The sequence below is a fragment of the Falco peregrinus genome, chromosome 9 (genome assembly GCF_023634155.1).
Source record: "Falco peregrinus isolate bFalPer1 chromosome 9, bFalPer1.pri, whole genome shotgun sequence".
In the NCBI taxonomy this organism is placed as follows: Eukaryota; Metazoa; Chordata; class Aves; order Falconiformes; family Falconidae; genus Falco; species Falco peregrinus.
Window position 1 is genome coordinate 21,767,904 of NC_073729.1, and position 24,106 is coordinate 21,792,009.

General features: G+C 59.6%; 1 protein-coding gene across 4 annotated transcripts; it reads left to right on the top strand.

Moving 5' to 3' along the window:
• The first annotated feature begins 122 nt into the window (after positions 1-122).
• ZDHHC5 (zinc finger DHHC-type palmitoyltransferase 5) lies at positions 123-23,820 on the top strand. Of its 4 annotated transcripts, none has more exons than XM_055813913.1 (13): positions 136-237; positions 2,656-2,745; positions 7,088-8,427; positions 17,062-17,183; positions 17,624-17,781; positions 17,891-18,063; positions 18,176-18,278; positions 18,782-18,873; positions 18,980-19,418; positions 19,544-19,667; positions 20,634-20,746; positions 20,896-21,776; positions 22,288-23,820. In XM_055813913.1, exons 3-13 carry the CDS (start codon positions 8,324-8,326, stop codon positions 22,451-22,453), a joined length of 2,475 nt encoding a protein of 824 aa, XP_055669888.1. In that variant the 5' UTR covers positions 136-237; positions 2,656-2,745; positions 7,088-8,323; the 3' UTR covers positions 22,454-23,820. The 4 variants fall into 4 exon arrangements, with proteins under 4 accessions (XP_055669889.1, XP_055669888.1, XP_055669890.1 ...); XM_055813915.1 differs by having other exon boundaries at positions 137-237; positions 18,980-19,121; XM_055813916.1 differs by having other exon boundaries at positions 137-237; positions 18,980-19,112.
• Positions 23,821-24,106: the final 286 nt, after the last annotated feature.

Below are 24,106 nucleotides of genomic sequence, written 5' to 3' on the forward strand. Positions count from 1 at the left end.
GTTCGTGGTCCCGCCCCCCTGTGGCGCATGCGCGCCCCCTCCCGCCGGCCTCAGGCGCATGCGCGCCGCCCTTCCCCGGCGGCTCCCCGCACGGCGGCCAATGAGAGGCGGCGGCGGGGGCGCGCGCGGCGGCGGGCGGTGCGCAGGCGCGGCCGTGACGTCGTGCCCAGCCGCTTAGTGCGGCCACGGTCCGTGCCCGGGAGCGTTCGTCGCGGCCTCTCGCTGCCGCCGCCGCCGGTGAGTCACGTGGGACGCTGCCCCCTGCCCCGTTCCGCCGCCCCGTCTCACCGCCTCCGGCCCCGGCTCAGCCGCGCAGGCCCGGCCGCCCCCTCCTCAGCCGGCCGGTCTCCCGCGCCCCTCCCCGGGGCCTGGCTCCCCGCCCGCCCCCGCCCGCCCGCTGCAGGCCTCGCCGGCCCGCTCCGCTCCGGCGGCTGCTTCCCGTGTGCCGACGGCACCATGCGCGGCCCGGGACCTGCCCCGGTTCAGCCCCCCGCCTCCGCGCCGTGCTCGCCCGGGACCCCGGCGGTCAGCCTCCCCGCCCGTCTCCGGCACCGGCGCGGGGATCGGCCCTGCCCCGCCCCGCCGAGGGGAGGGCTCGGCCCCGGGCACCCCCGCTGGCCGGTCCCTCCGGCCGCCCCCGGTACTGGCGCCCGCGTCCCCGCAGCGCCGTTCCGCACGGCCGCGCCTGCCGCCTCGCGTAGTCCGGCCCTGCCCGACCCATCGAGGTACCGCCCGGGCGGGAGCTCTGCTGCCTCCTGCCCCTTCCCGCCGTGCCCTCCGCCCGCCCGCCGCCCCCCGGCCCGGGCGGGCCGCCCTCAGGGCAGCGGTTCGGGGCTGGGAGGGCAGGAGCCCCCTGAGGCCTGCGAGCGCCTTTACAGGGGGCCCGTTGCCGCGGGGGGGCCGTCAGGCGCAGCCCCGCGGCCAGCGGAGGTTGCTGCCGTGCTCCTTTGGCCTTGCTCTTGCTTCCCAGCGCCTGTGCCTCCACGCCCTAGCTACCGGGCAGGCAGCACCGGGCGGCCGGCGGCTCCCTCCTGCCCGGGCGGGCGGAACAGCCGCTGCCTGCCGCAGGGAGCCTTCGCACAGACACCTGCACCTGGGACTGTCCCCAGTGCTGCTGAGGAAATCTGAATAACTTTGGATTTTGAAAGCCTGGTGTCTGAAAGTACGCACTTTAACTTCTGTGGCCTGCCAAGGACCAGAAGTTAAGTGCCTGCTCTCGGGCCACAGAGCCCTGTCCCATGTGCCCAAAGCCTAATTGCTCCTCCAGGCATGTTTCCATGTTGTGTTCCCCGATTTTGGCGGAGTAATGGGTTGCACTGGCAGGTGTTCAACCTGACTTCTCCTCAGAAATCCCAAATTAGTGCATCTGTGCATTTGGTCACATCTCCCTGAGACGAAGTAAAGCCCACGACATGCAGCCCCCCCTTTGTTTCACCAATGTGGGAGACAGTCGGCTGGCTGCTCGTGTGTTCCTCATGCCGCCTTCCTGGTGACTCCCTGGGAAGTGGTTTCCCTGGATCTGCCGGCTTTCGCTCCAGCACAGATCTGAATTTGTGTGTTTAGGGAAGCAGGCTTTTCTGTACTCGGTGCTACTGATTATTTTTTTGGCAAGTGGAAAATAGGACTAGAGCCTTGTCTAGATCAAAATGAGGAGAGTTGATCTTAGAGTGTCTTAGTGGACTTAATCTAATTATCACCTTCACTACCTCCGGTCGAGGCAGCAGTTGTTCTTAGCAGAGCACTTTATTCTTGTTGGTTTCTAAGGTACAAGCCCCGACCGGAGGCAGAGAAGGTGGTAATTAGGTGGAGCTGACGGGGTCCGACGGGAGAACTTTTAGCTCCTGTTTTAGAGGCCTGTTTGGGGACGTTTACATCTGTCTCTGTGCCCGTGGTTGCTGTTGCCAACGTGTCTCATAATGCAATGGCAAGAGGCTGGATTTGTGCCTCGCTTGCCACAGTGCATGGGGTGAGACACAGCTGCGATGGATGAGACTATGTTCTTCCCTGCTTTGTCCTTAAAATGGGGCTAATCCTGTGTAAACCAGTGAGATGGGCAGGGGAAGGAGAATGGGAGTGGTCTAAGCCAGGCTGGGAGATAAGCACTGAGTGGATGCCGGCCTTCTAGCTGTTGGCCGCAATAAATTATTTGTCCGTTTTCTGTATCTTATTCTCCTTAAAAAACCTGTATGTCTAACTGCAGAGAAGTGCAGTTGTATGAGGTGTGGGCCATTTCGCCTGATGCCAGGAGGACGGCCATGGAAGCCTAATTCTGGCCGGGTTTCCAAACTTCCCCGCAGAGCAAAAGCGTCTGGTACGTGTTGCTGCGCATCCTGCTTTTGAACTTAAAGCAGGAAAGTGTCACCAAATCATCTCCTTAAGAAAAGGACTCCTATTCAGGTACAGCACTGAGCACAGTTAAGGCCTGAACTCTATTACGTGGTACAGGGGTATAAGAAAACAGTCTCCTGTGGGGAGGACCCCATGGCTTTGTGTTGTGGCCAGATTTACTTTTCCCTGTGACATCCAGCCATCTGATGGTGATGGCTCTGCTTTTTAGCTTGCAGTCTGCGTCTTGGCAGTCTATGTCCAATCCTGTTGTCTGGGCTGAAAAAAATCCTCATTTGACTTTTCGCTGTCTGTGCTCTGTGATCGCAGGGACCCCCTGCAGCAGAGGGGTGCTGGCTGCAGCCCATTTCCAATCCCATTGGCACCTCTCTGTGCCAGAAGACAGGGAGGGTGGCGGAGGTGAGTGATGTTCTCGTGTTGGTGGTCTGCAGCATGAGATGTTTGGTCTGGTTCAGTTGTGTTCACTGGCTGGCAGGTTGGAGAATGCATTTGCTCTGTCTGCTAGTTTTTAGAGTCTTAAATCTCAGCAGTAGATGAGAGCTGATTGTGCAACGACAAAATTAGGAGAGGGAGCCTGTGGAGGAAGGAAAGGGGGGTCCTTGGTCACAGGCTGGCCTTCTTGCTTGGGCTCAGCGGTGAGAGGCCAGGGGTGCTGAGGCTGAGGACAGCAGTGAGCTCTCAAATGGGCTTCTCCCTGTAACTCCTGGGTGTAGTTAATCAAAACAAAGTGGGTACAGGTAAAGCACATCCTGTCTTTGTGCGATCCTGGATCTGCCCTGTCTGGGAGTTGCCTCACGTGGAAGGAATTGTTTTCTGTTTGACCTGCGCCGTGGAAACTTGGTTGGTTTGGGGTAGGCAGGCAGGTAACCGCGGATTGCAGTGAAGTGACGTGTGTTTAGGAACCAGTAACAGAGTGAACTCTCTCCTCCCCGTGCCATTACACACCTGTCCCCGGGCGGTGGTGAAAGGTGGTGTGTTTAAGGAAAGCTTGTAATGTTGATGTGCATGTTTCCTCCTTCCAGGGGTAGGAACACGTCAAAGAGCTGCAGTGGTTATCGACAGCCATTGAAATAAGGAAGGAATGTTGTGGGCTGGTTACATGTGTTTTCCCCAACCCAGCACAGGTGGGGAGAGCTTGGTGAAGCGTGTTTTCGTGTCCTGTCTGATGCTCCAGAAAGATCGACCCACAAAGCACGCAGCTCTTCGGGCTACGTCTGGGTAGATTGCTAGAGAAGAGAGCTTGTAGCAGACTGAGTAAAGCAGGGTGGAAAGCACGGTAGGAAGTAAAGGAGGAACGTGGGGCTTTGAGAAGCAAGCACTGGAAGAAGAGGAGATTAGCATGAGACTTTACAAGGCCTTACCTGAAGAAAAGGAGACTCAGATGGAAAGAAATGGAAGGTGGCAGCAGTCATGCTTGCAAACGTCCTGAGGGAAGGAATTAAAAATGAAAGGAAGTCCCCAGGAAGGGAGATGAGGGGAAGTAGACGCAGTCCCTCGTGTGAGTGGAGGGAAACCCTTCAGACTGGGGAAGAGTGTTCTGGAGGTGGCTGAGCAAAGTGGAGCCAGGAAAATGCTCTGAAAAAGGGGTGCTAGGATTGGAAAAACAGGTGGAATTCCCAAGGGAGAGGGAAGGGGCAGTCACTGGTGACGCACACACTCAGTAGAGTTTGATTGCAGGAGAAAGGAGTTAGGGCTGAGTTGAGGGCAGGTCCAGAGGAGCTGGAAAGGAGGAGTTGCCAGGCTGGAAGTGGCAGAGGGAGAGAAATCGAAGGCAGGAGCAGAGCTCGTAGGTAAGCGCGATGAGCTGGGGACTCTTCTGAGCAGAGAAGTCTGTGAGAGGCCTTTGTGGATGGGGATGAAGCGGCCAGAGAGGCAAAGGGTTTGGAACAGAGGTCTTGATAGACCAGAGGTAGATAGGCTGCAGGAGGGAAAGGCTAGGGAGGAAGGTGTGTATTTGGGAGAATCTGTGTGAACGTGGCCTGAATCAGCATGATCTGTGGGAAGTCAGGGTGGATTTTGCTTGCATTTCTCCTGGATGCTAGGGTAAACGGCAAGGACAGTCAGGGTGAGATGAGGTAAGCCACGTAGTTCAACCCAAAGAAAAGAGGATACCCTGAAGACTGCACAGCAGAGATCCTGGCACGCCATGCCGTGCTGCACCCTTGATGGCTTTGGCAACCTGGATGTTCCCAGCTGTAGGAGGATGAGACCTGTTGCCTCGTGGCTGGGGCATGCAGGTGTCCTGGCCTCGGCTTCCCGCTCTCGGCCCGGGGGCTCAGAGGGCAGCAGGCTGTGCCTGCGCAGCAGGGCTGGGGCGGGCAGGCTCCGGAGGGGCTCAGCACCGTGTGGGGCACGCGGAGGGAGTCTGAGCTGCGTGGTGGCTCTGGGAGCCGGGCGGGATGGGCTCAGCAGCCTTCTGTAGGTTTGATGAGTTGCGGAGTTATTCTTGGGCAAAGGCAGCAAGGAGCCAGGGATGATATTTGCATTGCATCTCGCTTGGGTGTCGCTAATGACAGCGCTTGGGATTTCTCCCCCACACTTAGTGCATGTTCAGGTTGACTGTCTCATGAGCAATTATCTCAACTCATACATTCTTTATTTGATGAAGACCTCGCTCCTGCACTGCCTGGTGTTCATTTCTGTGCTAAGCTGAGGTGGCACACGGGCCTTTGCAGAGGCATGATGTGCCGGATCACCCTGTGTGAGGGCTTGGAGCACTTGAATTCATCGTTCCCTCGTCCTCAGGTGGAATAGCTGAGGCAGAACCCAGCGGGACCTGCTCGGGCTTCAGGGGCAACCATTGGGGAAGCACTTCGCCCTGATGAGGTGCACACTGATTGTGCTGTGCGGGGAAGGGGGTGGAGAAGATCTCCGGAGGAGGAATACCACAGGAAAAAACTCCTTCAATTTGGCAGTATCTGTTTGAGTTCGAGGTGTGGCTTTGTTTTCATGGCGGAGCCTTTCAGAGAGCTGGGGTGTTCTGTTACAGCAGATGAGCACGTTAGCAGATTGCTTCTGCTAAAGTAATTAGCAGTGATGTCATCTTTGTACTTCCGAGTAACCTGCCCCTAGAAATGCTCTTTGCCTGTATTGCAGCCGCAGCCAGCTCAGAGGACGAGCATCTCCCTCCCTGGGCGATGGCATTGCGGGGTTCACCTTTGTCCGGTGTCGGGCTTTTTCCTGAATTGTGTGTGTTGGGGCTTGTGCTCGTCTCTCATCGAAGCTCAGTATCATATCTTGGAGAGCAGAGTGAGGCCGGGGAGCTGCTGCTCTGCAGGAAGCTCTGCGCCTGCTGGGGAAAACCACTGTTTTCTCTGGTGTGACTCCTAAACTCACCACGGCCGAGAACTGGAAGCAGGTGAGACTGCAGCTTTCCCCAGCCGGCTCACAAGCATCAGTCCAGCGCTTCCTCTTGGTCACAAGGGCAAAAAGAACGTGGTTTGAGAAGTTGAGCTTCGTTTCTGCAAAAGAAGAGCTGCTGCACAGTGGGAGCGGTTTCTTCATTAGTCAGCCAAAGTGACTGACGCCTTGTTTTGTGACTGAACTGATTTAATTGTAATATATTCCTGTCATTAAATGTGCCTTTAATTTTGTGCCACCATTCTCTCAACCTTCACCAGTGTTTAGTCAGCACTAGATATTTCCCCGGTCCACTCCGACGAAAAAAACTGAGAGGTAGAAGAGGAGAAAACTGGAAGGGGAAAGTGAGTAAGTCGTTAGGGCTCTGTACTTGGACCTGCAGTGCAGGAGAGGCCTCGTGACGGAACCAGGAGGCAGCAAAGTAGAGAGCAAGTGACAAACTGGGGAGCAGTTGCTGTAGCAGTAATAGTCGGTGCAACATCATCGGTGACTAGCTCGTCCCTGAGCTGCGGCAGGCTCTTGGGCATTTGGAGTTTGGGGCAGGTTGGTGCCTCCTGTTTCTGTTTCCAGAAGGGTTTGGTTTTCCGCATTTTCTGCAGCGCCTCTTTCTCTTGCGTCCTCATGGTTGGCCAAGGGTCACACGTTCCCAAGGGCACCCTGAAACAGTCGGGGCTACCTAGTGAGAGCCCAGCTCTCCTTTGGCCAGAGCTATGAGTACCTGCTCCGGTCGAGGGACTGGTGTTTTCTGTGGACCTCTCCCGTGTCCTACCCTCCGGGGGAATGGGATGAGATTCCTGGCTGTCTTTTCTTTCTGCGGTCTCCACCCTCCTATTATTAAGTCTCCAAACCTCTGATCAGCCCCCTCACCTCAAGGGAACCGCTGTTCTCTAGCGATTGGACTCAAAGCTATAACTGCGGAAAGGCAAGAGCTCGTAGGGTCCCTCACCTTGCTCAGGGCTCGGCATGGATTTCTCAGGCGGTCTCCGATGGGTTAGGTGGCTCGGCTTTCTCTGCAGCCAGCGCTGTGGGGCCTTGGGGTAGGAAGGGAGATGTCAGGCTGCGGCCGGGCTCACTTGGCTAATCACAGCTTCCACAGCATGGTCATTACTCCAGTTTTGCAGATGTGTAGAGGGATGCTGATGTTGGGTGATTGGCCTGGGGCTATGGCGTCGTTGGGCGTCAGAGCTGGGCTCAGAGATTGGCGTGTTCCTGATTTGGGACTTGACAATAGGCTTTTAAATCTACCAGGCGCTGTTTCCATCCTTCACTAAATGCCTGCCTCCGTGTCCTGGGGGGAGCTCAGTGTTGCTTTAGTGACTGTTTTGATATGACTGTGCCTCTTCTTTTGCCTTGTTAATTTTTTACTTTTTTTTTTTCCTAGGTGTGGCCTACCAGATGTCAAGTTTCAATGATTTTATATAGTTTTTTTTAGAGACAAATGGATTAATGAAGAAGAATTTCAGTGAAGGAAGGGGAGTTAAAAATGGAGCAATTTGGAACAAACTGAGATCTGTTCCCTGCACCGCTTGGGCGATGGCTGAGACAGACCTATTCAGCACCGTTTTCACCATCGGTTGTCTCCTGGGCTTGTAAAACTGCGCCCTGAAAGCTCTCCTCCAGATCTCGCTGCAGATCTCTCTGTTAACCTACCCATACGGCTTGGAAATGGTTGCCACAGAAAAGATTTAATGAAATTCCTCTCGATGCCCAACCACGGAGTGGATACTAAGCCTGTGGAAAGGCCTGGGGGGTCAGGAGAAAGGAACAAGTAGGAAGAGGACAAAAATCACCATCCACTGGACCTTTCCCTCCCACCCCCCTTGCAAAGAAAGGATTTACAGCTCAACCTTGCACCAGCTGTTCCTCAGCTTTAACCATCAAGAGATAAATAAATAAAATTAAACGGCCACCGCCAGCCGGCCAGTCCCGCAACCCAGTGAAATCAGGGAGAGTGTTTTTGTGACCCCCTCCAGCGAGGGGGAGGAGGAGGAAGCACAGCAGCGCTGTGAGGAAGCTGGCAGATTGCTTGCCAGACAAACCCCTCCTCGTGTGCGGCAACCGGAGGGGGCTGCAGCGTATCAGAGGGCAGATTAAAAAGGAGAAGTGGCTTTTTGGCAAGAAGTTTACCAATATCTTGCTCTTTCCCAGGGTGCTCACTGGGTGCAAAGGTGCGCCCAGCTCCTCACCCGGCACGTCACGCTCAGCCCCTTGCCCAAGCCTGGAAGGCTTCCTTCCCCCTCAGAGCCTGGCTGCTGGCATCGGCCGTGTGGGGACCTGCTTTTTGCAGGCTGAGGGAAGCTCATAAAGACTCTTGGCATTCCTGCCCCCAACGGTTGCTTTAAACCCAAGTCTGGGTCTCTGTTCTGAATTTTTTATGTTTTTAAACCTCCATCCCTGTGCCTGTGAACTATTGCAGAGCAGAGCGTAGTGTGGACTCCTCTCCTGGGGACCGACGGGGACTTCTGTGGGCTGTCTGCTGCAGAGCTCACCCTGGGAGCAGGCGTGGAGGCTGGGTAGCAGTTCGCCCCCATCCCCCTCCCCTTCTCGTCTTGCTCTGCTCTGACTCCCGCTGGGCCTGGGCTATGCTGCGGGGCGGATCCCCCACCACAGCTCCAACATGCCAGCAGCATCTGGAAAGAGATTCAAACCCAGCAAATACGTCCCGGTCTCAGCTGCTGCCATCTTCCTAGTGGGAGCCACCACCCTCTTCTTTGCCTTCACGTGAGTCCCAGCTACTCTGCCAAACAGCGGGGAGGGTGAAAGGCAACCTGGCGTCCCACCCCCTTCCCTGCAGTGCCGTGGGGTCTCGGGGGCAGAGCCCACATGAGGGTTATCTGGGAGAGGAGCTGTGACTTCTTGCCGGACTAAAGGGGGGATATTGTGCTCTGGGTGCTAAAGGATGGACGATGGCGTAGCCCTGCAGTCCATCGGAGCGATTCAAGCTGGATGTGTTTCTCTCGGTTTTGCTGTGAGTGAGCCAGAGGAAGCGGGGCACAGTGGATCCCGGCAAGGTGCTGTGCCATCGCTCAGCTCCAGTTCCTGGCAGCCGCTCCTCTTCTGTCTTTGGGTGTTTGCACAACTCGTTCGTCTCACTGGCCACTCTCTGGCAAATCAGCCAGGCTGGGAATTAGTTTGTGACCTGTAGGTGGAAAATGGCATAGATAATTTTTCTCCTTTGGAGCAAAGTCAAGTGGTTTGGTAGACTGGGGCAGGCTCTGTGTTATTTTTAGAGTTTCGTAACTGATTTGTGAGCTGCAAAGGAAAGTTCAAGGAGAAGTACTCTGACCCCTGTGTGGATCTCTCACTGCTGCTGATGTCAGCCTTGCCCTGAGGAAATGAGGGTTTGGTATCTTTGGAGAGGACCCAAAGGAGGTGGCCTGCCGGTGCGTCTCTGGGGCCCGAGGCAGACACCTGTGTTGGCCTTGGAGCCAGTGGGGAAAAGCCAGGGTATAAAATGGTATTGGTTACTGGCGAGGGCCAGGCTGTACTGTGGGGATCTCCCTGGGCCGGGAGAGGGGTAGGGCTGCTGCTTAAGTTAACGTTTTCCCTTCCTGGCTGACAAATAGCTTACAACCTCGCTCGGGCCCGAGCTGTGCCAGTTCTGGGTTGGCGACAGGCAGGCAGGCAGGGTCTCAGGCACTGAGCCCCTGGCAGGGAGCTGCCTGCACGCCCCTGGGCGGGTGCTGAGGCACGCCTGCGCTGGGCAGGAGCGCCGGAGCACGGCGGCCAGGCCAGGCCGCTGAGCCCTGCACTGTGTTCCTGGGGCCAGGCTCTGCGGGGGGTTATGTTTTGGGGGGACAGCAGAGAGATCGCAGGTAAGATGTGTGTTTCTTTGTGCTCCCATGTTGGAAGACTTGATGGTGGCTCTGGACGGAGGGCGCAGGGTGCTTGTGGTGGTTCAGAGATGTGCTGGTTGCTGGCCTGGGACGTGGAGAGGCAGGGGAGAGGAAGGCAGTTGGGTGACTGCTGCCTGCATACCCTCAGGCGGGGTGCCTGCTTTGTGGCACCTTCCAGCCAGCCAGCTGCCTTCGGCTCTGCTTTGCCTCTCGAGCCTCCCTCCATCCCTCCCGTCCTCTTCCCATCCATCCCACCTCAATCCTGTCCCCCTCCAGTCCATCTCGGTCCATCACTTACTCCTCCTGCCCCAGCACTGCGGAGGGGCAGAGCACACACCGGTCTGAAGGTGTGGGGCACTCTGTTCGTCCAGCTCTCTCCAGGGAGGCGGGAGATGATCTCAGCTCCCTTTTTTCCTCCCTGTTTAACTGACTATTTCACTTCACTGTGAGCTGCTTCTGGCGGGACCCTGGCCAGGCAGAGAGGGAGATGCACCTGCTGCTGCCAGAGAGCATCTCCCACTCGCTGGGATGGCTTGCTCTGGCGGGGCACCTTCCATTGCTCCCCGGCGAGAGCTTTCTCTGCTGAGGGGTTTCACTGCTGGGGCTGGGCTGGGGATTAGCCAGAGCCGCGGGAGGCAGCTTCTCCTTGGAGGCAGAAGGTCCGGATGTCGCTCCCTGGGATGGAGCCATCGGTGGTTGGAAGGTCACCGTGGCTTTTAACGCCTGGCAACAACCGGGCAATAAAAGAGTAATTTGACGACTAAAGGACAGTTTGATTTACTCCTTCCAGTGGCGGGAGGCAGCTGGCAGTGTCGCTCAGGAGCATGCAGCAGTCCCCGGCGCTGAGGCACCGAACGTGTATCAGGCCAGCGCTGCCGGCAGTGCTGAAGCTGGAGGTTTTGCTGCTTCAGGCGTCAGACACACGCAGGAAGTGGCTGACTGTGTGCTGCCACTTCAGGGGGATGAAGGAGAAGAGGAGGGAGCGGGCGATGTCCTCTGAGCAGCTGTGCGCGACACAGCGTGACTTGCAGGGACAGACGTGCCTCTGCTTTGTCATGGCGAGCTGCACGCTGCGCTTTGGGGCAGGGGGGTGGGGAATGGCAGGGCAGCCCTGTCCCCCCCAAACCCAGTCCCTGCCGCTGTGGCCAAGCCCACAGTACCTGGCTGCAAGCTATCGCAGCAGCCGATAGCGGTGCTTATCAGCGAGCGGAGTGGCGCGAGGCATCACCAGGAGCAGGCACCAGTGCTGCAGAGCAGGTTTGTTCAGAACAGGAACACCTGGGCAGGGTCGCCTTAATTGTAGGTCAGTGGATGTTATTTAACCTACTTTAAAACATCAAATTAAATCTCCAGCAGAGCAGCAAAGCACGGTGCATTTTCACACGGGATATTCGGTGGGAAGGGAGTTGTGTTACTCCCCGATGTTACAGTTCTCTGAGGGCAGTGTCTGCCCGGGTGCTGGGGTGGGATGGAAGCAACACAGAACCACTCCACAGTTTGCCACCTGCCTGTGAACCATAGGACTGGTTTTCTGAGGATCACTGTGCCCCCCTTTCCTGCCTGGCGAAAGGCGGGCAGAGCAGCTGCCAGCCTCCTGCCTGGCAGACCTCGACACTGGCTGTCCCTGTCCCCCTCCACAGCACTTGCCATGCCTGGTGTGCTTGCTGCAGACCTGTTTGGGAAGGTTCTGCCACCAGCATTGGACCTAAAGCTTGTACTTTGGGAAGTGAAATGGAAGTTGCGAGGTGGGGGGTGCTCTGGGACACCTCCCGTGGGGCCTCCTCCCAGGCAGAGAGCAGATGGGGCTTGGCATAACTCTCTTGAAAGGTTCCAATTGTGTTATTTCTAGCACATCTGCTGGACACCTTTTGGTCCATCCACACTGGCCCAGGATTTATATCTCTGGGCCAAGAACTCTATTTAATTGATTAATTTAATTAGGAGATGCTGCAGAACATGTGGCAGTTGAAATGAACTGAGGCTGATTGTGCTGAAGGGAGTGGGTGGTGGGAAGAGGGAATGTTCCTGTCCTCCCTCTGGAAGGAGTGGGGGTCTCTGACTTGTTGGGGGCTCAGACAGGTGCTGCTTTAGGACTGAAATTCCCCCTTGGGGTCAGTTTGTGCATTCCTGCATTCCCCCCTGCTGCTGGCCTGTACTGGTCCCTGCTCCTAGCACGGTGGGTGCTCAGCCTCCCCTTCCCCTCCAGAGCAGGGAGGACCCCCAGCCTGCCCTTGGCAGGGGCTCTCTGGCCAGTGTGCCATCAGCCAGCCTCCTCCTTCCATTTGCCTCCACTCTTGTTCATGGCCACAGCTCAGTGTGGCTTTTAGGGCTGTACAAAAGCCTGCAAAATATGAACTGTTTCTTGCAATCAGGTGAATCTGTCTGTAAAACCTCTGACTCTGAATTTTCCTCCTGTCCTTGCAGCTGGGGAGGCTGCAAGGGAGCTGCATCTGTTTGGGAAAGGAGCTCTCACCTCCGTCAGCACTGGTGGAGAGAGGGGAGGAGGTAAAGACTTGGAGGAGAGGGAAAGGAGAGGCAGGAGGATGGGGATGCCAGGGCAGGATGCGGCAGTCCCTGGAGCCAGCGGTGCCTCTGGTACATGGTGGCACGCAGGCTCCTAGTTGGACCCACACTTGTGTGACCGTTGGGGTGAGCAGGGGTCGTGTCTGCAGCAAGGCCTTCGGGAGCTGGAGAGGCAGCGGGGCGAGCCCAGCCCTGGCACTTGCTAGCCCTTCCTCGCTGGCCCGGTGGCGGGTCAGAGTCCAGGGATGCAGGCAGGGTGGGGAGGGTGTCCTCAGGATGGCTTTCTTCAGGGGGAGGGCAGGGGATGAGGGGCTGCAGGGTGGCTTGGAGCCTGTGGAAGGGAGGAGAAGTCAGGTTGGAGAGTGATGGACTTCTGCTATGACTGGATCAGAGATGGGCTCTTTGCCACCAGATGTGACTCAGTTTGCCCGAGGTTCCCCGATTTCTCTTATGCGCTGCCAGAGACAAGTCTCAACAGCTCTTCTAGCGATGGGTGTGCTTTGCATCCCGATCTAGAGAGGGAACTTGATGAGTTCTCAGAGACCTGCATAGCCACGATGGTGAGCAGCCTCCCTCCTCTTCCCCTGCGGAGCTGGAGCCCGTGCTTCCCGGCTGCTGCCGGCATCAAGGCAGGGTCTGCAGCCCTGTGCTCTCTGCCTGCGAGAGCAAAAGGCAGCAGCACGTCAGTGCTTCTGATAATAAAGTTTCCCCTTGGGGATCGGCAGCCACCTTTGCTCCCTGTGCTGCAAAGGACCATGTTCCCTCCCGTGGGGTGGGGTTAGTGGTTGATCTCGGGGAGGTGAATCCCTGGAGTTTGAGGCCACAAGCATGGATTTGGTTCGAGTAATGTGTGGTCTGTGTATGGTGAGGATTTCTCTTTCCCTCCCTGGGTGTGGGGAGAGCTGGGAGGGTGGCAGGCAGTGGGCTACCACACGTGGGAGTGCCGGGGAGGAGAACCTGGCTTTGTGCTTGTGACTCAGGAGTGCTCAACGTGAGGCTTCCCGTGTAAGCTGTGGGTCCCTGGGGAGGGTGTTCTGCTTGCCCTGGCCTGTGAAATCCCACCCGGGGGTGGCATTGCACCCCTGGCCAGTTGTTCAGAGTGTAAAGTTCGCTGAGTGCAGAGCAGCCCCTGGCAGCTTGCCTGGCCAGTTGCAGGCAGCTGGCAAGACCTGATCGGGACAGGGGTTGTGAGCTGGCGCCGAGGCACCACACCGGCTCCTCCGATCGGTTCTCCCTTCTGAAGGTCCAAGTTCAGTCTTTCATCCAGCTGTGGAGGCTGGCTGGCAGGTCGGCTCTTGGGGTGATCAGAGTCTTAGGGTTTGCAGCCACCCAAAACCAGAGGCCAGGTTTGGAGGACGTGCTGCAGCGAGCCCTCTGCTCCCCCTGGAGCTGAATATGCAGCCCCCAGAGCAGAGCTGGACTGCCAGGGCAGGGGGATCAGTGTCGCCAGGCAAGTCTTCTCCGTTTGACCCATCGGCATCATTGGTTGTCCCCTTAAAGCTGTGGCTGTATCCTTCTCAGTGCCAAGGTGTCTGGAGTCTGCTGGTGCTCTCTTAGCTAAAGGGTCAGTCTTTCTTGCCCCTGGGGACCTGCTTGCTGCCATCCTGCCCCCCCCGGGAGCTGTGCTGCTCACTCCTGTGAAGGGCTCGGTGCCCAGCAGCGTGGGAGGTGATGGGGGAGGTATTCTCTTCCCGCTGGAGGGCCAGTTCTTCCCTCTGCCTGTCCCAGAGCTTTGCCAGCCTTTGCTGAAGCAGCTATCTTTCCCCTGTCCTGCCAGGGTCTGGCTTTAAGGCTCTGGGCTGCGTGTTTGGCTCAGCCTTGCTGTTGGCATTTCCATTGTGCAGGGATGGCTGGTGTGCAGTGGGTCTCCCTGGCTCCCCTCCATCCCTTTCAAACAAAGATTTGGGCTGGGATTTCTCTTTCTAGAGAGAGCAGCTCATTACTCGGTGTTCCTGGAAGGGCTTTCCCTATCTTTAAGGCTCATCTGAGCCCCCCTGCCCCTCTCCCTCCAGCAGTCTCGCTGCAGCTGGGCAGGGAGCAGAGCTAAGGAGGCTCCCTCGAGCTGGAGTGCTCAGCTCAGTGGTGCGGGGTGCTTGGCTCTGCCCTTCCTTGGGACAAAGGGACATTACAAGTGGCCACCTTCCCCGTGTCCGATGCTCAGGGCAGGGGAGGAAAGAAGTGCCCTTCAAAGAGGCTGCCGGGCCAGGAGGGCAGGGAGCAGCCCTGCTGGGTCCCTCAAAGGCCGGGACAGCAGTGGTGATGAGGAGGGGGGGGGGGGCTATCTCCTTGAAACTGCACTGCCAGCGAGGCCTCTGGCCCTGGAAGCTGCAGGGAATGGGTGGTTTGCTCCTTGCCCAGCACTTCTGCTGCCAGGTGAGTACCGGGGGCTGCTGGCTCTCTGCTTTGCTGCCTGCCCTGCTGCAAATACCAGTTTCCCTCTGCAAGACTGGGAAGCTTTCTCGCCTGGGAGACTTTCTGACTTTCATTTTCTGCAAACCCCTGAAACCACTTGAGCATTTCTTGCCAGTGCTGTTCCAGTGGGTGGCCGGGGGCAGCCCCAGCAGCAGCCGGGTGCTGGGGCAGGTGGGACGAGCCCTCTCCCCGGCACAGCCTGCTTGTCGGAGGGGAGGAGGAAGCTGAGCTAGGCGTGAGTGCCTTGCTCCTGGCATGGCTTCCAGTCCCGTGGTGGCTCCCAGCAATGCCGGTCATACTGGGCTAGCTGGGCTCGCAGTGGCTAGTGTGTTGTTGCCTTGCTCAGGTCTTGGCGTGGCAATGTGGCGTTCATCCCATACCTCTCCAAGGCTGCTCTCCGAGAGTTTTGAGGCACAGATTGGAGACTGCTCCTCCTGACCAGACCGTCCTGGCTGTGCCAGTGCTGCCTGCTCTGCGGGGAATCCAGCTGGCTGGCTTCCGAAGGAGACGGCAGGGCCAGTTGCATCAGGAGGCAGAGCTGGCATGGTCGGTGCTGCGCAGGTTGTGAAGGAGCCGCTCCCCGCCCCGGAGGAGACCTCTTGGTGAAACATGGAGAGATGCTGTCTCAGATATGTGGAGGCGGGGAGGCATTGCCCAGGGTGCCCAGGAGGGTGAGGCTCCCACCCCAGCCAGGCGCTCGCTCTGAGCAGCACGGAGGAGTGGGCTGAGGGGCGGAAGAGGTTTTGGAGAAGACAACTTTGCAGGTGCAGGGCTGGGGCCTGGAGGTGCTGCAGAGGGTGGTGGTGCCGGGCCCTGCTCCGGGAGAGGAGCAGGAGGAGTGTGCTGGTTGGTAGAGCAGAGCTTGGCTCCTGGTGTGCTCTGCTAGCCAAGTGTCTTGTCAAGTCAAGAGGGTTTGCTCTCCTGCTCTCCTCTTGCCCTCATTGCTGTGCCGGGACAGGGACTGCCTTCTCCTTGGCCGGTGCAGGGCAGGTCCCGCTGCTGCTTCCCACCCTCGCCTGGCACAGGGAAGGGCCAGGGCACGGAGCCATGCCCGGTGCCTGGGTGTGCCCTGCCTGCCTCTCCCTCCTCCGCTGCCAGGTCGGTGCCAAGGCAGGTGTGCCTGCTCTTCCAGCCCGGACCCACCTTATCTCCTGGCTGCCACTTGCCTGGAGGCGGCCCTCCGCCTGGCACCGTCCCCTGTCCCCTTGGTGCCCTGTCCCCTCGCACGCTGCCCTGTGTGGGCCGGTGCCCCCCCTGCCCTTACTCAGGGCCCTGCTGGCTCTGGACTGGGCTGAACTGGGGGCGAAGCCCTGGGCCAAGGGTTTATTCTCAGTTGGAGCCTTGCAGAGGCTTTCAGGGCTGCCATGACAAGGACAAGGGCCGCTTCGGGGGCGATGGGGCCTGTCCCCTTGGCTGGGTCCCAGCGGGTAGCAGTGGAGGAGGGGATGGGACCAGTGCCTGCCCCTTCACCTCTACCTGCTCGGGGGCTGCAGGGGATTACAGCGCTGGCACCATATGTCACCCTGCCCGCCAAGCCCTGCGCTCTGCCCCTCTCTGCTCCTGCTGCCTAAATCCATCTGCACTTATCGCTGCAGGGGGAAGAGAGGGACAGATGCTGTCCTAGATCTGCAGGATTAAACTCCCAGCAGCAAAGCAGATTAGGGTATTACGCTGGCGCCTCTGAGGGGGAAGCCCGCTGTCCGGAACCCGGCCTGCCCAGGGCAGCGGGGAACGGTGGTGATTCCCTTGCTGTGCTCCCATGGAGGAGCTGGGTGCTGGCCGGGCAGGCTGGCACAGTGGTGGGGTCCCCGTGTGCCACTGGAGTTCATCTCCAGGCTGGGCTCCAACTGCAGATTGTGAGGAGCAGGAGCAGTGCTGGAGGCAGTGGAGCTGCTGCTGGTTTTGCATCCCCTCACAGGGTCCCCTCTGTCCCCATGCTCCCTGCTGTGACACGTGGAGGGCGACGCTCGGGTCCCCTGTGGCTGGATCCCTCCCACGTGCCTCCCATGCTGTCAGCCCGGGTCACCCTGTCCTCCCCACTGCCTGCGGTCACTCCCCGTGGCAGCAGGGTCCTGCGCTGACAGCACCTCTGGGGCTGTGGGTGCGGTTTTTGCTCTCTGCTGGTTTACTGGAGCGGTTCCCACTCCGGCCCCCCCACAGCTGCTCCCCCAGGGCTGGGCGTTAGGCTGGCCTGCGGAGCGTGGCTGAACACACCCCCGGTCAAGCTGGCCTGGTTACAGCTCCAGTTCAGGAGTGGAGGGCACTGGGTGAGAGCAAAAGGAAGAGTTGTTTGGCAGGGAACCTCCGCAGCCCCCCGCCTGGGCCGGAGCCTGGGAACGCGGCCCAAGAGCAGGGGACGTGGACTTCCCAGCCAGGCCATCACCGAGCACGGGGCTCGGAGGGGGCAGCTGGCACCCGCTCAGCCCTTGCTCTCCCTGGGGGCACCGTCAGAGCTCAGTGACACTGGCCTGGGGCTGTGTGGGGGGCAGGACCAGTGGGGAGGGGAGGGGGGAGGCAGCGGGAGGCGCTGGAGGAGTGACCCGTGGGATGAGGCCTGGGTGTCTCACTGCTTCTGTGCCTGCAGGTGCCCGGGGCTCAGTCTGTACATCTCCCCAGTCATTCCTGTCTACAATGCTGTCGTCTTCCTCTTTGTGCTGGCCAACTTCAGCATGGCCACCTTCATGGACCCAGGCATATTCCCACGAGGTGAGTCTGGCTCTGCTTGGGAAATGTCTCAGATAGAGCTGTCTCCTTCCTCCCAGGCAAAGAGGATTACCTAATCCCAGAAGCCATGAGGAAAGCCCTACTTGCCCGTGCCGGGTGGGATCGGGTGGTGACACACGCTATGGGGAAGGTAGCTCTGGGTTCAGCACCCAGCCTGTAGGACCACGTGGTGGAGGGAGTGTAAATCCTGGCACCCCATATGGGTGCCGTGGTTTTGGGGCAGAGTCTGGGAGGCACACACCCACCCAACCCCCACGTTTTTAGGGGTCCGTGGCTGGTCCCTGTGCCAGGTGAGATGGACCTGGTGACAGCGGAGGGCGATGCCGGGCACCTCCAGCTCAGGAGGGCAGGAGGCTGGCTGGGCCCTGGCGTTGCCTTCCCCTCTGCCCTGACATGTGGCTGCGCTGGGGTTTCCCCATCAGCTGAGGAGGACGAGGACAAGGAGGATGATTTCCGAGCTCCGCTCTACAAGACGGTGGAGATCAAGGGCATTCAGGTGCGCATGAAATGGTGTGCAACCTGCCGCTTCTACCGGCCGCCACGGTGCTCCCACTGCAGCGTCTGTGACAACTGTGTGGAGGTGAGGAGCTGCCGGGTCTCGATTCCTCTCTGTTTCCGTGCAGAGTTTAACACATAGTGCAGGCAGGAAGCCCAGGCAGCCCCTCACCCCGTCTTCTCCCCACCGACAGGAGTTCGACCATCACTGTCCCTGGGTCAACAACTGCATCGGGCGGCGCAATTACCGTTACTTCTTCCTCTTCTTGCTGTCGCTCACCACGCACATCATGGGAGTGTTTGGCTTCGGCCTGCTCTATGTCCTCTACCAGGTGGAGGAGCTCTCTGGCGTCCGCATGGCGGTCACGTATCCTCTGCGAGGCCACAGGAGCGGGGCCAAGGTGGGAGGGCCGTGGCGGGGCTGGGGACAGTGTGCTGTGGAGCGGGGCTGTGGCTCTTCCTTAGCTGGCTGCTGACAGCATGGTGGTGATGTGCGTGGCCGGCCTGTTCTTCATTCCCGTCGCTGGCCTTACGGGGTTCCACGTGGTGCTCGTGGCGAGGGGCCGTACTACCAACGAACAGGTATGGCTGCGGGGCTGATGCCAGGGCCGGGAGTTTTGAGGCTCCCTGGGACAAGACAGATGTGGACAGGGTGGGCTGAGGCAGGGGAAAGCCACTGAGCTGGGTAGGGGGTAGAGCACGAGATGTCTGCGAGGGGAGGCTGAGAGCACCTCGTCTGTGCAGCCTGAAGACGGGGGATCTTTACTGCGGCTGTTGGGGGTGGCTGCAGAGAGGATGGAGCTGGACAGGCTCTTTGCAGGGGGGCAGGAGGCGATGGGCACAGCTAACGAGGCAGCTTCCAGTTAGACATTAGGGAAGGGCTTTTGCCCCTCGAGGGTAGTTGAACACTGAAACAGGGACCTGGAAAAGGGGGAGCGTCTCAGAGTATCTCCATCCCTGGAGACTGTCATGAGTGAGCTGGACAAACCCTGAGCAACCTGACCTGGCTGGCTGGAGTGGAGACACCCCCCACTGCCAAGGTCCCTGTCCACCCCGGTAACGCTGCGATGCTCCTCATCCCGCAGGTGACGGGCAAGTTCCGTGGTGGTGTCAACCCCTTCACCAACGGTTGCTGTAAGAATGTCAGCCGGGTCCTCTGCAGCTCCCCGGCCCCCAGGTGAGCCTGGCACAGCACCGCTGTGCCCCGCTAGCCCTGCAGCGTCGGAGCAAACTGCCCTGTCTCTAGCTCCAGGCCTTGAGCTTCCTCCTGCCCCTCTCCCTAGGTACCTCGGGCGCCCGAAGGCTGAGCAGACGGTGCTGGTGAGACCCCCCTTCTTGCGGCCCGAGGTGTCAGACGGTCAGATCACTGTCAAGATCATGGACAACGGTATCCAGACAGAGCTGAAGAGGACGAAGGTGAGGAAGGTGGGGATTAGTGCTCCCTGCGTTGGGGCATTCCACGGAGCCCAGGGGTGCAAGCCTGCATCCGTGAGTAAAGAACCGAGTGAGCCTTGTCACGTTCCCCATCCCCCTCCGTGTCATCTTGTTCTGTGTCCCCAAGGGACAGAAACCATGTCCCTCCCATGCGGCAGCGACCACATGAGGCTTTGCACCCTCCGTTGCCTTTCCTCATCCTTTCCTTCCCCCTTGCAGCATCCTTTGGAGCTCCCTGCTCCTCAGCACCTCCCAGCACCCGAGGCACATGCCGCCTTCAAGCGCTCAGTATGTCAGATGGCCCAGGAGGCAGCGAGAGTCCCCGCGGTGTTGCCGCCTGCTCCCTGCCTGCCGAGGAGAGGGCTGAGGTCTCGGTACCCCTCTGATCCTCCCTCTGCGCTTTGTCTCTGCAGTCCAAAGGAAGCCTGGAGGTGACAGAGAGCCAGTCTGCTGACGCCGAGCCGCCACCCCCACCTAAGCCAGACCTCAGCCGCTACACGGGCCTGAGGACACACTTAACCCTGGCCACCAACGAGGGTAAGGAAGGCATGCAGGGTCCCAGGCAGCCGCTGGGAGGGGAGCCCAGGGCTGTGCCAGGCAGACCAGGAGCCAGGGCTGTAGGTGGAACAGGCTGCAGGGCAGACCCGAAGGACATCAGCAGCACCGTGTTGTGGGGCAGGACGTGCTCGTATTTCTGGGCTGGTCTGTGTGGCCCCTTGCACCAGAGAAGCCTGCAGGATGCTTACAGCCAGCTCTGCTCTGTCAGAGAGGAGCAGGAGGCCAAGCCGAGACAGCGTGGTGCTTGTCCAGAGTGCTGTTGGTGGCCTGTGACAGGCAGGCTTGCAGGCTGCCCTGCATCAGGCAGGCACAGGAGCATCGCCAGGATGAAGGAGGCAAAGGAGTGGCCGGCCTGGCTTGGCGGCAGAGAGCATGTTTGTGGCAGCCTGCGTGACTTGCTTTCCCCACTTGCCTGAGCATCATCAAAGCAGCATTCGGAGCTGCCTGCAACAGAGGTGGGATGTGAAGGGCAGAGCTTGGAAGCAGCCGCTTCCCGCAGCGGGCTGAAAGCCTCTGCTGCTCTCCCTGTCCCCCTGTCGGGGCTGCAGCACTGCCCAGCCCTGCTGCCTGGAGAAGGGCTGTGGCGTGTGTGTCAGCGGGGTGACCAGCCAGCAGGTCCACAGTGTGCTCAGGCACCCGCTGACCCCTCTGTGTGCACACCCTGCTGACCCCAGGGTGTCACCCAGCCTGCTGTAGGGGCAGGGAAGTGCTGGCCCAAAATGCATTGCCACGGGGACACATTTTCCATCCCACTCCGTTTTCATCTGCCCCTGGTGCGCCTCTCCTACAGCCCATCCCTCTCTCTGCATCCACCCCCCTGGTCTGTCTGCCTCACAGGCTCAGAGCCGGTTCTTGGGAAGGGAGGGCAGGGCTCTGCACACCACTCCTTCCCCGGGGAGCTGCCACGTTTCTTCTGAGCATCTTTCTTTCTTCCCCTGCCTGCAGACAGCAGCTTGCTAGGCAAGGACAGCCCCCCTACTCCCACCATGTACAAGTACCGGCCTGGCTACAGCAGCAGCAGCAGCTCAGCAGCTTTGCCCCACTCCACCAGTGCCAAGGTAAGGCTGCGCCCACTGCCCAGCCCGACAAGGGGGGAACCTGGCCTCGAGGGGATGCCACCTGGTTGGGGGAGAGTTTGGAGTGGGCACTGGGAGCTTTGCCAGGGCTCCATCTTTCTGTGGGTGACTGCTGTGTGTCTGCCCCTCAGCTGAGCCGCGTGAATAGCCTGAAGGAGCCCAACTCCATCTGTGAGAGCAGCCGCAAGCCCAGCTACCGCTCAGAGCCCAGCCTGGAGCCCGAGAGCTTCCGCTCACCCACCTTCGGCAAGAGCTTTCACTTCGACCCGCTCTCCAGCGGCTCCCGCTCCTCCAGCCTCAAGTCGGCCCAGGGCACGGGCTTTGAGATGGGCCACCTCCAGTCCATCCGCTCAGAGGGCACCACTTCCACCTCCTACAAGAGCCTAGTGAACCAGACGCGCAATGGCAGCCTGTCGTATGACAGCCTGCTCACGCCCTCCGACAGCCCTGACTTTGAGTCGGTGCAGGCAGGCCCAGAGCCCGACCCGCCGGTGGGCTACACCTCGCCCTTCCTCTCAGCCCGCATCGCCCAGCAGAGAGAGACCGACCTCCATGGCCGCTTCGCCAGCGCCGTCTCCCCCAAGCACGCGCCGCCCCGCGAGCCCTCGCCCGTGCGCTATGACAATCTCTCCCGCCACATCGTGGCCTCCATTCAGGAGCGGGAGAAGCTGCTGCAGCAGCCACCGGCACCAGGCAGGGAGGAGGACGTGGGGCTGGTGGACTCGGGCATCCAGTCGACACCAGGCTCCAGCAACGCCCCCCGCACCAGCTCTTCCTCGGACGATTCGAAGCGCTCGCCCCTGGGCAAGAATCCGCTCACCCGCCCGGCCCCACCCCGCTTTGGCAAGCCCGAGCCCCCCCACGCGCTCCGAGTGCGCTCCCTGGGCTCCCCTGACCAGCCCGCCGCCCCCCACCTGGGAAAATCCGTGTCTTACAGCAGCCAAAAACCAGCGTCTCAGGCCAGCGTCCCCGAGACGGAGGAGGTGGCCTTGCAGCCCTTACTGGCACCAAAGTAAGTACCGGAGTGGCCACCTCACACACAGCGTGGTCTGCAGCCCCACAGATGGGGGGGCCCTTGCCCTGGGGGGAGCCGACTGCCCATCACACCCCCCTCCCCACCTGGTGCCCCCTCCAGCCCTCCTTCCCCTGCACCAGCGCCCTGGGACAGTGAAACACCCTCACTGGGAAGTGATGCTACACCTAGCTTAGAGAAGGGCGAGGGAAACTCTCCTCCTCGCCTGCCTTCCCCCTTCTCCTCCTCCTCCTCCTCCTCCTCCCCCTCCCCCCAGAGCAGAGCTGGCCCCACCCCGGGCCACCCCACAGGTCTCTGGGAGCTGGGGCAGCTGTGGGTGCTGGAGGTCCCCGGGGAGGGCAGGACTGTGGCTGCTGGGATGCTGGGGTCCCTCCCCCGGGTGACAGCAGCCCTGCAGTCCTATCCTTCCCCCTGGCTTCAAGACCTCCCCGCGGTGCCGCGCTCCCTCCCCCTCCTCACACCCCATGTTCATCCTTCCTTGCCTCCCCAGGGACGAGGTGCAGATGAGAACAGCCTACAGCAAGTCCAATGGGCAGCCCAAGAGCCTGGGCTCGGCCCCCCCGGGCCCGGGGCAGGTGCCCCTCAGTAGCCCCACTCGTGGGGGAGTCAAGAAGGTCTCCGGCGTGGGGGGGACCACCTACGAGATCTCAGTATGAGGGGCAGAGCCGCTTGCCCCCTCACCTCCTCCCAGGCTGGCACCCACCGGCCCCCGAGGGACGACACGTGGCCGGACACTCTGCGGACTCCAGGGAGAGCCGGGCCAGGGGGCAACGGGCCAGCGGCCCCCGCCGCTTTTCTCTTTCTCCACCCCGCCCCGGGACTTGGTGGGCTGACACAGACCCGAGCGGGGCTGCTCGTCCTCCACCTGCCGAGGACTGCTGCCGGCAGGTGCCTGGCCGGGCTCGGGGGCTCGGGGGCCACCCCTGCAGCCTCGTGCCCGGCAGCACCGCGGCTGCGCCAGCCACTTGTGGGCCTTGTGCAATCAACCGCTCGCCTAGCGTGGTAGGAATGGATTGTTTTTAAACCAGAATACTTTTTTTTATTATTATTGTTACGGATTCTATTTTTTTTTCTCTTTCTGAGTTACCAGGTGTGTGTATATATAAATATCTATATATATAAATATAAATATTAAAAAAAAAAAAGCAGAAATTATATATCTTACCCAGAGAGCGGAAGAAACTGCCCCTTCCCTGCCTGGGGCCCGGCCCCCACCTTGTCCCATCCCTCACACAGGGTCGGGGCCACCCTCTGCATTCCTGGCATGAGCTGGGGCAGGGGCCTGGCATTGCTCTCCCACCCGGGGTGGGCAGGGCCGTGGGCTGGCAGGTGCCCCCCTGGGCTGCCCTGACACCCCCACACACCCCCCCCGGCCCCTGTCGAAGGCCAAGGTGCTTTCAGCCGAGGACACTCTCCTTCCCAGTTCTTCACTTGTGAAGCCCGCAGCCCACCCTGCCTGGGGCCTCACAGCACGGGGAGGAAGGGTGGAGGGGCAGCCCCTTCCCTGCACATCCCCAAATCCAACCACCAGCTGGCACCACAGGTGCCAGCAGGCGCAGAGAAGCACTCATGGGCTCCAGTCTTTCCCCACTTGCGGTTTTCACCCTTTTTATGTTTCTCCAGGGTTTGTGTTGGTTGGGACGGGGCTGGGGTGCGTGTGTTATTTTTGTTGCTTTTTTTAATTTTTAAAATGGGTCTGATAGGGTTTTTTCACTGTCACACAGTTGGTTTTATTTCCGTTCGGGGAAGAGGAAGGCCAGCGGGGTACATCCCCATAAAGCAATATTTTCTCATCACATGCCAAAAACAAAAAATGCAGCCAAGGAGCCCAGTGCTCCCTGTCCCCCCACCCCTGCCCGGGCAAACCACCCCATGCAGGGGCCTGCAAAACTTCAGGCACTACTTGACTCTTTCTCTACGGCAATATGTCTCCCGAGGCCTCTGCAGAGCCATGCCATTGTTTTTTAATTATTATTATTAGCCATTTTAAAAATGAGGAATAAAAGGATATTTAATGAGCCGCCCTGGTGGGCATGTGTGTGCTTTGTTTAGCGTCTGGGGACAGAGGAGCCCCTGAAGAGCTCCCATCCTCCAGTGTCTTGGCCTTCCCTCCTGCCTCACAACAGGGAGAGGAAAGGGGGGCCCAAGGAGAGCTGAGCCCAGCTGCGTTTTGGGGAGGCACCGCCTCAGGGTGCTTCTGGGAAAACTCTGCTCCTGCAGAAGCTAAGGTTTTTCTCAGGGCATGAGGAAAGCCGCTCTGGGGAAGGCGTTGCAGGAGCTGGCGAGGCTTAGGATCCTGTGCAAGATGC

Bases quoted from the DNA above. Each gene is read 5' to 3' on its own strand.
- ZDHHC5 (XM_055813914.1), top strand. From the start codon at position 8,324: ATGCCAGCAGCATCTGGAAAGAGATTCAAACCCAGCAAATACGTCCCG. The intron at 18,064-18,175 runs GTATCCTCTGCG...GGCTGCTGACAG, and splicing joins GGCGTCCGCATGGCGGTCAC to CATGGTGGTGATGTGCGTGG. The intron at 19,419-19,543 runs GTATGTCAGATG...TTGTCTCTGCAG, and splicing joins ATGCCGCCTTCAAGCGCTCA to TCCAAAGGAAGCCTGGAGGT.